We start from the raw sequence: 16,979 nt of genomic DNA on the forward strand, positions 1-16,979 counted from the left end.
AAAGATATAAAAGGTGGAACCTACAATTATAGGTGTATGGCAATCAAATTGTTTTGCCACAATTCCCACTTGACAAGTACTTATAAGACTCTCATCCTCTTAACCAGAAATTGAGGACTATATATTCTATTGATTTTTCCTTTTTAGCATGAATAATCCTCAAACACTAGATGTCACAATCAAGCCTCTTTTCTTGACCAGTTGAGTTTCCACAAAAGCCAAAGATGTGGTGCTCAGAATTAATGGTCTCTGCACAATGCCCATATCTCATGTGCCTTTCTTAGGGTTCATAAATCACCTTAGAATTTATGCTTAGGCAGCCATTGTTTTTGGTAGTGCCAAATCTTTGGATAAAATGAAATGTGAATATATATATATAGCGGATAATCGACCCATAACCCAAACTTATTAAAGGACAGTAATTAGAGCACCGTTATAATTAAACTACCCCATCAATTGCTGGAGAGAACATGCAAAGCTAAACAATGCTAAAGAGGCAAGGCTTAATGGCAAACAAAAGAGCCAAGGAGGACCTCGTTGCCACTGTTAGCTATCGAAACTTCATGGAATCCAGTGATTGATTTAAACCCAGGCCAAGAGAAGCACAGGAACCTTTAGAGCATCACTGATCTAGCAGAGGAAGGGGTGGCAAAGCTCATTGGCAACCCCCTCACTCCTTATGGCCCTACCTCAAACCCAGTGAGATACCATACTTTCCAACAAACTTCCTCTCACCATTTTGAACCAGGAGAAAATGCATTGATGCTTGACTCCATAACATGCAACACAACCATAATAGAAAGCATAGGAACACAAGGCAACTTAAAATGAATCCTTCAACATAATCAACCCAGTTGCAACTTAAGCAAAAATCAGTATTTATAATCCAAGGGGGTGTTAGTAGTATGCCCTATAGCATATTATTTAGTATGTATCTTGTACATATTTTATTAATAAAAGACAATTTTACTTTTTCATTTACATAATGTATTTATGTGTCATAGAAAAGATCCATTGATATTTTATTAGAAATTCTATTATTAAATTGTTAAGAATATGAGTGACAGTATTTCTAGCATAAAGTATCATAAATTGGTTCACAATCGAGGATACTTCACACAGGACATGACTTATCCAAAAATATTGTAATCATGTTTGTTCCCAAGGTATTTATATGAGATATAAATAAGATGGAGTGGTGAGTCTCATGCCACATAACAAACATGATAAGCACTTATACATGATAAGTAGACCGAACCAGTGACGCATATGACAAGTATATGGAGTTTACTCTTGTCAATGCATTGTCATATATCATATCAATGCATATAATCTTTAGACCTGAGATAACACAATTATCTTGTATATAGGTGGTTTGAGTTTGATACTGCTTTCATACTTGTACTGTGTATGAGTATATGGGCATGTGTTGGCTCCTACTAGTTATATATGGAGATAGGTGTTGATTAAGATGGAATTTGTTACCTTAAGTAAATAGGGATAAAATCTTATATTCATTTAATTGTTCTTGATGTTTCAAGTTCTTGGCCAGGACAGATAGATTTAATCAGAAAAGAGTTTCTGACAAGAAAATCTAATTAATCAAGAACTGGAATTAAAAGAGAACATAATGTTCATAGCAAATGGGGTTTGACATTAACCATGACTCCAGCTCGAATTGGGATTTTGTAACAGAGAGATTTTAGTGCATGGTAACATATGATTAAAGGTTCATTTAAGGTATTTATTATTATTGATTGGGTGGCCATAGTACGCTATGCTAGGTGTCAACCATGGTCTATGAGATGCCTAAAATAATTTAGAAAAATCATTCATGGTAAGAAAGTTCTGATGATATTAAGAGTTGATATCATATCTCATTGCCAATTAGTGATGAGCCTAGTGAGTCACACATATACACAAGTTAATCACCAAGTTAAATGTGATTTAATTGATTAATTAAAGAGTTTAATTGATTAATTAAATAAGTTTGGTTTGCAATATGATTGCAAAGTCCCTAGCATGGCTTGAAACCAAATCTAGGTTACTGGATGTATAATATAAGTTAAATTTATATTTAAAGTGTTTAAATATGAATTTAATTGTGAGAAATTAATTAATGGAGATTAATTAATTAATTTATATTTGATATAAATTAATTAGAAGAGGAGAAATAATGATTTTGGGTTGAGAACTCAAAATTAAAATATGAGGGTAATTTGGCCATTTCACATAGTGACATGTGGCATGAGATGGTGGCACATGGCACCATATAAGTTTGTCATTTGTCTTCCTATCATGCAAGGTGATCAAAGTCAAGATTAAGTCTAGCTTTGACACTTGGCTTAATGTGATTAAGTCAATTAAAAATAAGATGCAATGTGATGGTGACATGTGGCAAAGGGTTTAAGTGATTATTTGACCTAATTATAAAAGGGAAAAGAAAAGAAGAAACAAGATAACTCTCTTCATTCTCAAAGGTGGCGGCACCTCTCTCCCTCTCCCTCTTCCTCTTCTTACTTTTCTTCATCAATTCAAAGAGAATCACTCCATTCCCTTTGAATTAAAATTGCTAGAAATTATTTCTAGTGTCCTATATACACATATAACCTCTCTAAAAGTAAAACCCCAAATTATAAATGATTGGCAAGGCTTGAGAAGCAAAGTTGGGGGCTGCCCATTGGTGATCTTGGTGTGGACAAGCTAGAGGGACAACACTTGGGATCTTAAGTGCTTCCCAAAGGTGCCAATTATATCTATAGTGCATCAAAGAGGTTAGTGCCCAAATTCCTCTTTCAAATTAGGGTTTGATTGAATTAATTTGTTAATTCATAATTAATGGCAAATGTAGATCCTAATACATATTAAAAGTGTTTTAATATGTAATTGAGTATTGAAATTAATTAGGCACACAAGAGACGTGGCATGATGCATGAAACCCTAGAAGAAAATTTTGAAATTCAATGTTCTAATGCACAAACGACCATGCTTCCGCTCCTTCAGGGGGAACTCATGCTGGGCCAAATGGAAGGAGGCCTTCCCCTGCCCTGGAGGGTAGGGAGAGACCAACAAGTCACGGTAACAAGGCTTAACTCTAGGTAAAGGAAAAGGAAAAATAATGAGAAAGGAAAGGGTTTTTTTAAGAAATATACTGTAACAACCCAATTTTTTTTTTATATAAAAATATAATTTTAATATTATTATAATATTATTTTATTGATTTAAACAATTCATTAAGTTGTACTTGATGTTATTATTAGCTAAGGAATAAATAATTTATGTATTTAATGTATTTTATAAAATTATTTTGAAGTGTACAATTTAATCTTTAGAAATATTGAATCTTTATCATAATTTTATGTTTGATCTTTCAAATTTAATGTAATTATTCTTATTATTATTACTAATATTATTATATTTAATTAATTTATGAAGTAATAGTTTATTATAAATATTAATAATATTTTAATATTAATTTGATTAGAGATTTGATAAAGTGATTTAAATAAAATATTATATATTTAAATGTATTTAAATGTTAAAAGTATTATTTATATATATATAATAATTTCACACATAAATATATATAAATTAATAAAAGGTGACGTGACAATTGCAACTTCAGTTGTAGTACACTATCACTGTCAACAACAAAAATACAAAAAAAATCAAAAGAAAAAGGAATTGGGAACTTCTCCCCACCACTACATTTTCTCTCTCTTATATCTCACTTCCTCTCTCCTTTTTCTTTCTTGCTCCGGCGACCTCCCATCGATCGGCAAGCCTCCATACAGGGTCTAGCACTGTCCGACGACGCAGCAGGAGTAAGGTTGGCGGTGGGAGGTGGTGCTTTTCGACAGTTTCAAAGAGAGAGAGAGAGAGTGAAAGAGAGGAGAGAGAAACTTTAGCAACCTTTTTTCGGCGATCTACAAATCAGACAACAGATTTGGGATCGGCATTCGACTACCCTTCCTCTAAGCTTTCTTTTCCGACCAATCATGCCCGAAATGGTGGGTTTTCAGCAAGGTGGAGGAGAGAGAAGGTAGCTACATTTTGGTTATTTTTCTGATGATCTGGTCGTCGAATTGGCAATATGAGATCACCGATTAACTCAAAGTGACGAAACTTTTGAGATGGGACCAATCTCGCTCCGGTCGAACACCGTTTGAAAAAGGTGATCATCAAACGGTCCAGATCGTTTGGTGAGATTTTCGGGTTTTTTCAATTCCCATAAATTAAAAAAAAATTATGATAATTATTAATAATTTTTGAGCTTCATTTAGGTGCGATAGGATCGATAATAGCCCACCGACGTTCGAGATCGAGTTTCGACCAAATACGGCTGCTCAGTGGCTCGTCCCGGAATATAGTCAATATTACAATCGATCATAGCATTTTTAGACATTTCAAACGCGTTCCAGATATCAGATTTGATATAGGTAAATCCAAACTTCAAGTTGTTCATTTACGCCTAATACCAGATTTAGAATAAAATTTATAAAATATCCGTGGGTAGTCGAAAAATTGTGATTCTTTTTGCAATAGCCTTATAATATTGTTAAGGACTGCAGGGTGAGTCTATAGAATTTTTTAAGTTAGTTTGGATGATTTTTGAAAAATATTAGTTTTAAGCCTTATAATTGAATTGTCTGATTTCGTGAGTTTTATCTGGTTTAGCCCTGTGATGTTGTTGAGTTGTGGATTTGAGACTTATGATTTTAAAAGTGTGATTTGAACTATTTTGCAGGTTGGGTAGGTTCTAGGTATATAGAAAAGTCTGTCGGATTTTCGGCATAAATTAGGATGTCTTTTGTCTCTTTAAGTTCTTGATTTGAGTTAGCACTAATAAATTCACAATATAATTATTTAGGTGATTAGGGTCAACTATCTTCCTTCACTTAGCTGCCATAGAAGTCTCCAGTATACTATGAGTAGATATTGATTTTATTTATAATTTCAATATTACTATACATACAAGACATGCTCATGTATTCACTTATAATTATATGTATATAGCTATTATAGACGCAGTTTGTATTGCATTATTTGTAACACCCCAAGAATTTTAAATTTTATTATTTTATGAGTATTATTGATATTTTAATTTTATTTAAATTTTATGAATTTTTTTGAGATTTTTCGGATTTTAAAAATCGGGTTCGATTTTCCGAAAATATAAACTTTGATGATTTTTAAAAATTTATTTAAAGACCACGTGGCAAAACTAAAAATATATTTGGAGTCTACGTATTTTTCTGAGTTTTCTGAAATTTTTTCGAAATTTTTAGACCTCGTTTTCGGTCCCGAGGCAGAGTAAAAATTCAAAATTTTGTATTCTGAATCGAACCGGCCGAATCGAATCGGACCGGATCGGACCGGTCGAATCGGACCGGCCTTTTCCTTCTTCCCTTTTTCTTCCCCCCGCGCGTCGTTCCCTCTCCCTTTTCTCTCTCTTTTCTCTCTCCTCCCTCCCTGGCCACCACCTCCCCGCCACCCCACCCATCGGCGCGCCACCCTGCCACCCTGACCGGCCGCCCGTAACGGCCGAAAAATGCGCGCGATCTCCCTCCCTAGTGCGCGCGGCGTTTCGGCTTCCCCGGCCAAATCCGGCCGATCCGGCCACCAATTGGACCGGGTCTTGTGTCTAAAATCATCTACTCGGCGAGAGCTTTCCATAGACACCAAGAACGCCGAAATCCATCGAGCGGTTTGTCCGATTTTTGCTCGGGAAAATTTTAGCCCATTTCAACTTTTGGGCTAGATTTCTCGAAAACCATGAATCCCACGAGAAAACCGAGGCTACCAGCGCGCTCCACTCGTCGAGAGCTTCGCGGCGACATAAATTTCAAATTTTTCCGACACCGTTTTTCGGTGGGTCTCACGGAACTTCGCAGTGTTTTTCCGAGCATTTAATGAGCTTAGAAAATTCTGAAAAAATTTATGTACTAACCCCCGTGTTATGGGCTTCGTGTAGGTATCCTCGATTCGCGAAAATTCGATTGGCCAAGATGCGAAATTCGGCGACACGGAAAAGTCTCCGAATTGGACCGAGGTTTTGGCTAGCCCCCCATTGTCAGACGTCCCGAGCGCGTTCCAGAAGTCGGAATTAGCAAAGGTAAACCCGAACCTTGCTTTTTCGTAATTTTCTAGTGCTTAAATGGGATTAAAAATTCATAAAATATTCGTGGTAGCTTAGAAAATTATGATTCTTTTTGCAATAGCTTAGTAATATTGCTAAGGACCGCGGGGCAAAGTTTTAGAATTTTTAGAGCTTATTTGGGCAGTTTTTGCAAAAATGGTCAATTATAGGGACTAAATTGAAATTTTACATGTTGTGATGGATGATTGATTTGGTGGGCCCAGGAGGGGCTGTGTGATGTGATTGAGTTGTGGACATATGGATTGTGAATATAGAAGTGTGTTTTGAGCCCTTTTGCAGGTTGGGTAGGTCCTAGGTATAGGGGAGACTGCCGGATTTTCGGCACGACTTAAGACGTATTGGTCTTTTTCTTTGTTTGTATTGAGTCATTTATATTAAAAATTGTAATGTAATTGTCAGGTGAGCCGGGACAGCCTTCTTCCTCCGCCCAGCCGCCACAGTGACCGTTGTCAAGTCTGTCACTGTGAGTAAAATATTAATTTTAATTGTAATTTCGATATTATTATATGTTCAGCATGCCCATGCATCACTTATATGCATATATTTATGTAGTTAAACTCTAGACACGATTTATGATGCATTGATAACTGTTAAACTGCCATGATGTTGTTGTGGTAATTTGGAGCAGTGTGCGTGCGTTGGCGTGCGTGTGATGTGGTGTGGACTATGGATAGGACGGGTAGTCACGGCTTGAGTTCTTCGCTGGGACCCGATCCTTCGAGGGGTAGTCACGGCTTGAGTTCTTCGCTGGGACCCTCGATTTGGTTTATTAAGCGAAAGTCCGGCTTGAGTTCTTCGTTGGCACCAGGTTGGATTTAAGAGAGCTGTATAGAGGATCAGCTCCCATATGTTATGATTGATGCTACAGGGTGTGTGAGTGCTCCAAATTACCTTTTTGATGTTATGATGTGAAAATGATGTTGATGTTGTATTTCACTCTACAGGGTGCATTAGTTTTAGATAGTTATAGAGATTATGGTTAAAATTGATATTTTACTCTCTGAGTCGAACGCTCACTCCTGTTCAATATTTTTTTCAGGCTACAGGAGGATTTTATTTTGGTTAACCTGCTTTTCTCCTTCGCAGGTTGTTTATCAATAATTGTGTAATTTTATTTACTCCTAGAATTTCCGTATGTGTTAGAAGTATTTAATTGATTATGGTCTGTAATATTATTATCATATTGGACCTGTAAACGTATAATGATATGCATGTTTGATGGATTGGATGAGGGAGCTGAGCTCCCATTTATTTTTATGAGGATATGAGTATGTGGAGGGTGAGCTGAGCTCCCCAATTGAGTATTTATTATGTTTACAGGTCGAGTGAGTCGAAAACTCCCCGTTGGAAAGTCCATTTTATAGTCGGACTCTGTCCGTTTGTTTTCTTGATATTGGGCCCAAATGGGCCTTAGAGTTGGGTTAATGAACAGTTAGGCTTATTACGGGCCTCGGGAGCTTTAGGCTGGCCCAGGTCCTAGTGCCGGTCCGGCCCATAGGTTGGGTCGTGACATTATTATTTGATAAAATTGATGTGAGTATCACTTTAGGGTAATTTAGAGTTGTGTGCGTGTGTCAGTGTGCATGAAATGTGGTACTAGATATGGGTAGGACGAGCAGATCGGCTTGAGCTAGTATCGCTTGGGGCCCAGTCCTTTTTGTGATAAATCGAGGTGAGTACAGCTTTGAGTTGATCTCACTAACCTTGCATTTGGATTATTAATAGAAAGTCTAGCTCGAATTGATCTCGCTGGCAGAGCTTGGAATTAAGAGAGTTGTATAGGGGATCAACTCCCATATATATATATTTGATTGATGTGACACACAGGTATATAAGTGTTCTAAATTATTCTTTGTACGAACATTGTTTGAACTTGGTTGAATGTGTTAATATATGCTGCATTTTATCTTTAGGAATGCATTAGCCTTAGATAGTTATAGAAATTATATTTAAAATCAAAATCTTACTCTATGAGTCGAACGCTTATTCTTGCTCACCCTATTTTTTCAGGCTACAGGAAGATTTCTTTTTAAAAGAACCTGCTTTCTTTCTCGCAAGTTTATCAGTGGCTACTCATTTGTATTATTATTTCCTTAATTTATAATTTAGAACTCCGCATGTGCTAACGGTAGAATTAATCTTGTCAGGGACTGTATTAATTTAAATTTTTGGTATTAATAAATGAAAAATTTTTATGATATTTAAATAGTTTGTAAATAATGATAATATGGTTGAGTTAGGTTCCACTAACTTTAGTTTTTTATAGTTATCGGGTTGGGTTAGCCCGAATAAAAGTATAATATTTTATTTTATTTTATTTGCATGTTGGGCCTTAGTTTTTAGCCTCGGTTATGGATCTGGGAACAGTAATACTTACTACGAGCCTCGAGGGCTTTATGTCGGCCAAAGTCCTAGTGTCGGTCCGGCCCGTAGGATCGGGTCGTGACATATACTCAACGCAAAAAGTAAATTTTAGAATAAATTCATGAGAAATAATTGATGAAATTTCACTTATCAACAATATAAGGAATTATTAGATTTTTTTTTTAAGTTGCTAGCCTTTTTAATTTAAATTTTATTGAAATTAATTAAATTGAAAAATTAAAATTTTATTAGCTAGTTTGCATTTCCATAAAAATCTTTGGATGTGTGGACAAAAGAGGGTTTATCATGGAACTCCTTATGAGAGTATGCTTTTTGTTTTAGTTTTGCTTATATTACTTTTTAATTAAAACGTGTCTTATATTGTTTCCAAAGAGAGTTTAATGGTTGATGTTTAAAGGAGGGTTTATTTCCGCAATTCAATTAAAATACCCTTTAAACACTTATAAATAATGTAAAAAAATATAATCTCATTTAAACTTATTGTTATATTTATCTTATATTTTCCCATACTTTTTAGTCCACTAAAAAAAGCAAAATTTTAAAAATATTTTAATTAAATTAAAAAAATTTGTAACCTATAAAAAAAAGAATTTTGCACATTTTTTTAATAAATTAATAATTTTCATAATAAATTAAACCTTTCATATTTAAATCACCACTATCAACTACACATTGTTAAATAAATTATTAAAATATAAAATGATTTTTCTTAAGATAACAGCAAATATATATATATATATATATATATACTTTTCAAATTTTTACAATTCTATTTCATACTATAAAAATTGTTAATTAAATTATAAACTTTTTAATACTTATCAATTCTACCCTACCATTAATAAGTTGCTATTTCACTAACAGAGACAACAGATTAATTGCCACATCATGCCAATAGTAGGGTATAACTGATAAAAGTTGAAAGGATATGGTTTAATCAGCAATTTAATTAATGTAGGGTATAATTGTAAAAAATTAAAAGTACATGTTTTTTTTTGCAATTTCATCTAAAATTATTAATTATTAATATATTTTATATAGATAATTTTCATAAATACTTTACACGTTGCAATTCTTATTATAATCTAAAGACTAAAAATAAAATTTCCCTTTATATTTACTATAAAAGTTATATATAATTAATTAAAATATATACAACAACAATAATAACTAAGTTTCCGAAGCTAGTTAAAATTGGATATGTGAATCATTTTTTTTTCTATTCAATTATGTTCGAAATTAATTTTGTATCAATATTTAAAGGTTATAAATTTTTTTCTATTGCTTCATTCATGTTATTTTAGATGTTTTTATTTTTATTTTCATTTCTTTCACTACTATTTTATCATATTTTAATATTAAATCATTTTTATATCAAGTAAATTAATTCAAATTAAATTATTAATCAACTCTTAATTTTAAAAAATAATTTGAAATTTTGTATAAATTAGTTATTGCTCTAATCAATTAGGCTATGGAAATAGGTATTTTCTAGAAATAATAATTAATTAATAATCATTTATTTTATATTATAATGATTAAAATAGAATAATATTTTATGTTCGTAGAACTTTAATAAATAAATTTAAATTCTTTTTTCATTTCTTAATATTTAAAATAGAGAAAAAAATTTTTTTTTTTGGTTCTAAATTTAAATTTTATGAATATAGCCATTACTTTATTTTACAAATAAACTCGGAAATAATGAAGCGAGCCGTCAGGGGACAAGCATGATAAGCCTCGCCAAACTCCCTCTATCAGTGGCTCCTGTGAAACCCCACAACCAACCTTCGCGCCAAAACCTTCATCCATCTTCGTCGCTCTTTAACCACCATAACAGCCGCTTCCACTCCCTCAAGGACCGCCTCATCCACCACCTCGATGCCGGCCACCTCCGCAAAGCAATCTCAACCCTCGATATCATGTCCCAAGAAGGGACTCATCCAGACCTCATCACCTACTCCCTTCTCCTCAAATCCTGCATCCGTGCAAATAATTTCCAACAGGGTAAACTCGTCCATGATTACTTGACTCAGTCTGGACTGGAGCTCGACTCGGTCATTCTCAATTCTCTGATTAGCCTCTACTCTAAATGTGGTGAATGGGACAAAGCCAATAGTATTTTTGAATGTATGGGGGATAAGAGGGATTTGGTTTCATGGAGTGCTTTGATCTCTTGTTATGCTAATAATAGAATGGAATATGAGGCTGTAAATACATATATTGATATGCTTGATTGCGGGTTTTATCCTAATGAGTACTGCTATACTGCAGTTATCCGTGCTTGTTCAAATAAGGACAATGTTTCTATCGGTCAAATAATTTTGGGGTCTGTGATAAAAAGTGGATATTTTGACTCTCATGTGTGTGTGGGGTGTGCTTTGATTGACATGTTTGTAATGGGGAGTGGTGATTTCGATTCTGCATATAAGGTGTTCAGTAAAATGACAGAGAGAAATGTTGTTACTTGGACTTTGCTGATAACTAGGCTTCAGCAATTGGGCTATTCACGAGATGCTATTGATTTTTTTATCAATATGGTTTCGAGTGAGTATATACCAGATAAATATACACTAAGCGGGGTTGTTTCGGCTTGTGCAGAATTGAGATTGTTATCATTTGGGCAGCAATTGCATTCTTGGGCCATAAAATCAGGATTGTTTTTGGATGTTTGTGTTGGGTGTAGTTTGGTGGATATGTATGCAAAGTGTACAACGGATGGATTTATGGCTGATTCTAGGAAGGTGTTTGATCGGATGTCAGATCATAATGTTATGTCTTGGACTGCAATTATTACAGGGTATGTGCAGAGTGGAGGGTATGATATGGGAGCTGTTGAATTATTCCTTGAAATGATTAAAGGACAAGTCAAACCAAACCATTTCACATTTTCTAGCATTCTCAAGGCATGTGCAAATCTTTCTGATCTGCCTATGGGTGAACAAGTTTATGCCTATGCAGTGAAATTGGGGCTTGCATCAGTTAATTGTGTGGGGAATTCTCTTATTAGCATGTATGCTCGATGTGGTAATATGGAAAATGCTAGGAAAACTTTCAATGTTCTATTTGAGAAGAATTTGATTTCTTATAATACAATTGTCAGTGCTTATGCAAAGAGTTTGAATTCTGAAGAATCATTTGAACTTTTTATTGAAATTGAGGATGCAGGGACTCAGGTTGATGCTTTTACATTTGCTAGCCTTTTGAGCGGAGCATCTAGTATTGGTGCAATTGGTAAAGGTGAGCAAATCCATGCTCGGATACTGAAATCAGGTTTCAACTCAAGCCTTCACATTTCTAATGCTTTGATCTCTATGTACTCTAGATGTGGAGATATAGAAGCTGCTTTTCAAGTTTTTAATGGTATGGGAGATCACAATGTTATATCTTGGACTTCAATGGTCACTGGTTTTGCAAAACATGGATTTGCCGTAAGGGCTTTGGAGACCTTCCACAAAATGCTAGAGGCAGGTGTGAGGCCAAATGAGGTCACATATATTGCTGTTTTATCAGCTTGTAGTCATGTGGGTTTGATTTCCGAGGGATGGAAACACTTCAAATCAATGAGTATGGAACATGGTATTGTCCCAAGGATGGAACATTATGCTTGTATGGTTGATTTACTAGGCCGATCAGGATGTCTTGAGGAAGCAATGGAATTCATTAACTCGATGCCTTTCAAGGCTGATGCTTTGGTGCTTCGTACTTTTCTCGGAGCTTGTCGAGTAAATGGTAACATAAATCTTGGGAAACATGCTGCTAAGATGATTCTTGAGCAAGACCCAAATGACACAGCGGCATACATCCTTCTATCAAATTTGTATGCTTCTACTGGTCAATGGGATGAAGTGGCAGAAACTAGAAAAAACATGAAAGAGAGAAATTTGACTAAAGAAGCAGGTTGTAGCTGGATCGAGGTGGAAAATAAAGTGCATAAGTTCTATGTGGCTGATACTTCACACCCACAAGTTTTAGAGATTTATGATGAACTGGATCAATTGGCTCTAAAAATAAAGGAATTGGGCTATGTTCCAAGCACAGATTTTGTTCTTCATGATGTTGAGGAGGAGCAAAAGGAGCAATATTTGTTTCAACACACTGAGAAAATTGCTGTTGCATTTGGTTTCATCAGCACATCTAAATCTAAACCAGTAAGGGTTTTTAAGAATCTTAGAGTTTGTGGAGATTGTCACACAGCATTCAAATACTTTTCAATCGTCAAAGGAAGAGAAATTGTGGTGAGGGATTCCAATCGATTCCATCATTTCAAGGATGGGAAATGCTCTTGTAATGATTACTGGTAAAATGAGTTGGAGCTAATGGTGATCTTGGTCTTATTCTTGAGTTGTCTCGACGTACTGCTTGTAATGCGATTGCAAATAGCTTCCAAATTTCAAGAATTGTCACTTTGATGATCACTCAAATATTCTTGATCTTATTCTTTATTTTGAATGCATCAGGTGAAAGGAGTGAACCCTTAAAATCACTAAAAATAAAAAAATAATCTCATTACACCAAAATTGATTTGAACATATCTTTTTACCGTATCAAAACAAAAGCTCAATTATCACTCAAATTAACTTATTTAGTTATAGCAAAATTTTAAACACATTACTTGTGAAGCTTTAAAGCAAATATACTCTGGGGAAAAGAAAGCATATTATACACATGGATAGCCCAAAATTCAATAAACTTAATGAGTGTGTGTTTTGCGATTAGCAAGAATTTTGTTTGTTTTTTTTTACTCACTTAATGGGTACGTAAATGTAAAAGTAAATGCGCCTATTTCTTTTTTTTTTCCCTATTTCAGTTCTTGAAAGCACTGCAAGTGCGTATGCTATTTAGGAAACTCTCGATACAAATGGAAGGTGAATTTCAAATGAATTAAATATATTATTCACAATAAATAAAGTGATCAAAGATATATAACAAAATATTTTTTTAATAATTTTTTGAAATTTAAATTCTTTAAAATGAATTATTAAAAGCTCATTAAGGCCTACAACTATATCTATACTTTATTTTTATTGTTTTTCAAAATTAATTACGACTCTTAGGATAAAAATTATATAAAATTTTTAATACTAAAAAAATATATACAGAAGATATCAAAATTTTTATAATACAATAATTTAGAAATTAAAAAAAAAATTAAATTTTGAGAATAAACTCATGATCATGACCAAATTTAAATTACCATTAATAAATTATATAAAAATCCCATAATTTTAAATATTAAAAGCTAAAGTAACCACTAATAAATTATACATATTAAAAATTTACTTTGTCTGCTAAAATAATAACTATTAATAAATTAGAGATAATAAAGAATTAATGTCAACCAATGATAATGGAGCTAGACACAAGCGTGCTTTCAAGATTCTGAAGCAGAGCAAGATTACTATAAATGAAATAAGGAAATATCAACGGATGAAAGATATCACAAATAATTAATTAATGTAAAAAAAAAAAAACTAATGAAAGATATCTACAGATAAAAGATATCACAAGATATCACAAACAATTAATTAATGGAAAGAAAACGAATGAAGTATATCAATAGATCGCAAATCTTCAAGGATTAATTGAAGTCATAAACTATATGTAGGTTTGTGCTTGTTGAAATGTGTAGAAATATTTTTTCGCTAGAAAAGGGAGAAATAAAGATGGGCAGAGTTCTTGATGCAGATGACGGTGGGTGTTTCGACAGAATGGTGGCTGCGATCAAGTTAATGGAAGAAAGTATTCTGACTACTTTTATGCAACAAGTAAGAGCTGAAGCCATGATCAAGCATGATGACCGACTTGCTGCATATGTGCCCAAGAAAAGCAGGGGCCATGGACAACACGTAGACAAGAAACCTCATTCTCATTCATCTTTACTTCTTCATGTGAAGTCTTTTGGGAGCAAGAGCGGGAATGAGAACAAGAAAAGGGTTAGTGGCAAGCGATGCTTTCAAAGTGGTAGCAGCAACGAAGATGAGCAGAAGAAAAAAGAAATTGCTGAAGAGACCAAGGCCTACAGAATCAATTTTGCAAATTTTGGTTTGAAGACACCTACTGACATGCCTGAGGAATGGTGGCATAAAATTCAAGCAAGAGGAGGCATTGATGTGAAGTTGGTAATAATGAAACAGATGTTTGCCACTGATTTGAATACTCATCACAATCGTTTCTCAATCCCTTTTAAGCAGATAAGAGATTTCAGTTTTCTTACAGAGGATGAGAAGAGAGAGTTAAAGGAGCCCAAGGAGAAAATACCAGTTACACTCATGGAACCTTGTGGTTCTGAGTCTGAGATGTTGCTAAGGCAATGGAATTTGAAAAGTAGCAGTACCTATGTGTTGACATCTAGTTGGAAGAAAGTCTTGGAAAGGAATCATCAGGGAAGTTCAAACAAAATTACATAGTGCAGCTGTGGTCTTTTAGGCACAATGGAGATCTCTGGTTAGCATTGTTTAAGGTTGAGGAGCAGTAGTGGCAGGAAAGGGGAGAATGGCGATGGTGCACAAGTCATAGTACTATGTTGGACCTAGAACTACATTCACAATTTGCTAGTTTAACTAGAGTTGGAGTGCTGTAATCGTAGTACATAGTTATTTCTTTTGTCTTCTTCCTTGCTAAGTTATATTAAATTTCTACAGTTAAACATCTTTTATATAATTGATACACTATTATATTTCATAGATTCATCAACATGTTCAATTATTCCATAGACAAATTGAATTTAATCTTTTAATCGTTCTTCTGCTATGCTATCCATCTAAATGCAACAATTATTATTGAAGTCCATCAACTTGTATGGGATTACTGGCAATTTTAGAGTAACCATTTGAGTTGCATTTTCATTCATACTACTAAATTTTCCAGTAGATTGTTTGACTTGAAAATTCTGGTTGTAATAATTTCGAAGTATCAATAATCAAAGGATGATGGCTCTAGAATTTTGTACCATGTTCATAACCTTCAACTTCTTTACACTGAATAATTAAATAGTTTAATGAACACAATTCGGTTGGTATGTGGTAGAGTGTTATTAGTATTGAAAGGTCCTGGTAAACTTGCAACTCCTGAAAAAACAAAAGTTGCAGCTTATACTCTTGGTGCCATGACACCTTGGATACGGCTGTACCCTTGGTACCCACTGGAGTTTAGCCAGAAAATCTTGACAGGGCTGAAGTTTTTAGTGCTGTAGTGAAAAGGAAAAATGACCTCCACTTAATTCCTATTCCATACCCTCCTCCACCAGTCAAGTAAATTATCAATATGCATGTCAGTTTGATATTAGCATTCAGCAAGTGAATAAATTGACTTTTAAACTATTTTGCCATAGCAAAATAGTTTTTAAATATTTCACATCTTCTGAAACATAAGCATTCTAATTAAGCAACTGCCTAGCTAATTATGCATTTCACAACACTAACCATATCTCTATACACAAGAAGCAGGGGCAACTAGTAACAGTGACATTGTTCATCAAGTATTTGAAGCATGAAGCATTGAATGGATCAAAATTCAAAATTACAATTTTCAGAAAAGGAAAATAATCCCATTTCTGAACATTTTGCATCAACAAAAAATAGGGAAAACTTGACATAAAATTATTGTGAAATGTTGTCAAAACCACAGTTTCTGTTCGTAGTTTAAAGAACAATAGAGAAAAAAGGGGAATGAAAGGAAGGAACATAATCTAATTCATTTCATTTATATATATAGATGATACAAAAGTTTGCAAATTTCTACGGTCAACAACAATTTCTCCTTAAATTTAGCGACTTGATCCTCTGAGCTGCAATTCTTCAATTTCACTTAAACTTCCTTCTCAACTTCTCTAAGGAAGTGATATTTGATTTTAATGTGTTTAGTCTTTGATGTGGCCCAACCGCAAGTGCACGGGTCGTACAAGTAATATAGAAAAGATATCGTTCCCAAGAGGAGTTGTGTTAATGATTGAATTTTTGATATAAAAAGTTGACTAAATTGAACTATTTTTGAAATTAAAGCAATAAATTGATGGGTATTGGAGTGTGAATTTTATGTGTGTGAGATTAATAGTCTATTCAACAATGTAATGATTAAACTAAATTTGCATCAAATTAAAATAAGCAAATTCAAATATGGCAAGATTTAAATTGGCAAGTAATTAAATTCAATTAGAAATTAACAATGATAAAAAGGCGATTCCGGAGTTCGGGAGTTCATATTCAAGCTATTTTGGGATTTTAAATTGGTTATCCAATCTTATGGAACTTACGGGTTTTAAGGAAATTAATTCTTAAATCCTTTGAATACCCTTTCGAGTGAGACAAAGAGTGCCTTAATCAATCTAATCCTACTTTCGTGGAGTTAGAGTTAATTAAGACCCATTAGGTTCTTTAATTAATCTGTGAATCCTCTTAATCCTTAGTCTATTTCTAGATCTAAGTTAATTAAG

General features: G+C 33.9%; 2 protein-coding genes across 2 annotated transcripts; both read left to right on the top strand.

Moving 5' to 3' along the window:
• The first annotated feature begins 10,247 nt into the window (after positions 1-10,247).
• LOC110661288 (pentatricopeptide repeat-containing protein At3g49170, chloroplastic) lies at positions 10,248-12,963 on the top strand. The gene has a single exon (XM_021819882.2). It carries the CDS (start codon positions 10,276-10,278, stop codon positions 12,847-12,849), a length of 2,574 nt encoding a protein of 857 aa, XP_021675574.2. The 5' UTR covers positions 10,248-10,275; the 3' UTR covers positions 12,850-12,963.
• Positions 12,964-14,211: 1,248 nt separating this feature from the next.
• Positions 14,212-14,955, top strand: LOC110663576 (B3 domain-containing protein At2g31420-like). The gene has a single exon (XM_021822935.2). The coding sequence runs from the start codon at positions 14,212-14,214 to the stop codon at positions 14,953-14,955; it is 744 nt and encodes a 247-aa protein (XP_021678627.2).
• Positions 14,956-16,979: the final 2,024 nt, after the last annotated feature.

This window comes from Hevea brasiliensis, chromosome 5 (genome assembly GCF_030052815.1).
Source record: "Hevea brasiliensis isolate MT/VB/25A 57/8 chromosome 5, ASM3005281v1, whole genome shotgun sequence".
NCBI classification, from domain to species: Eukaryota; Viridiplantae; Streptophyta; class Magnoliopsida; order Malpighiales; family Euphorbiaceae; genus Hevea; species Hevea brasiliensis.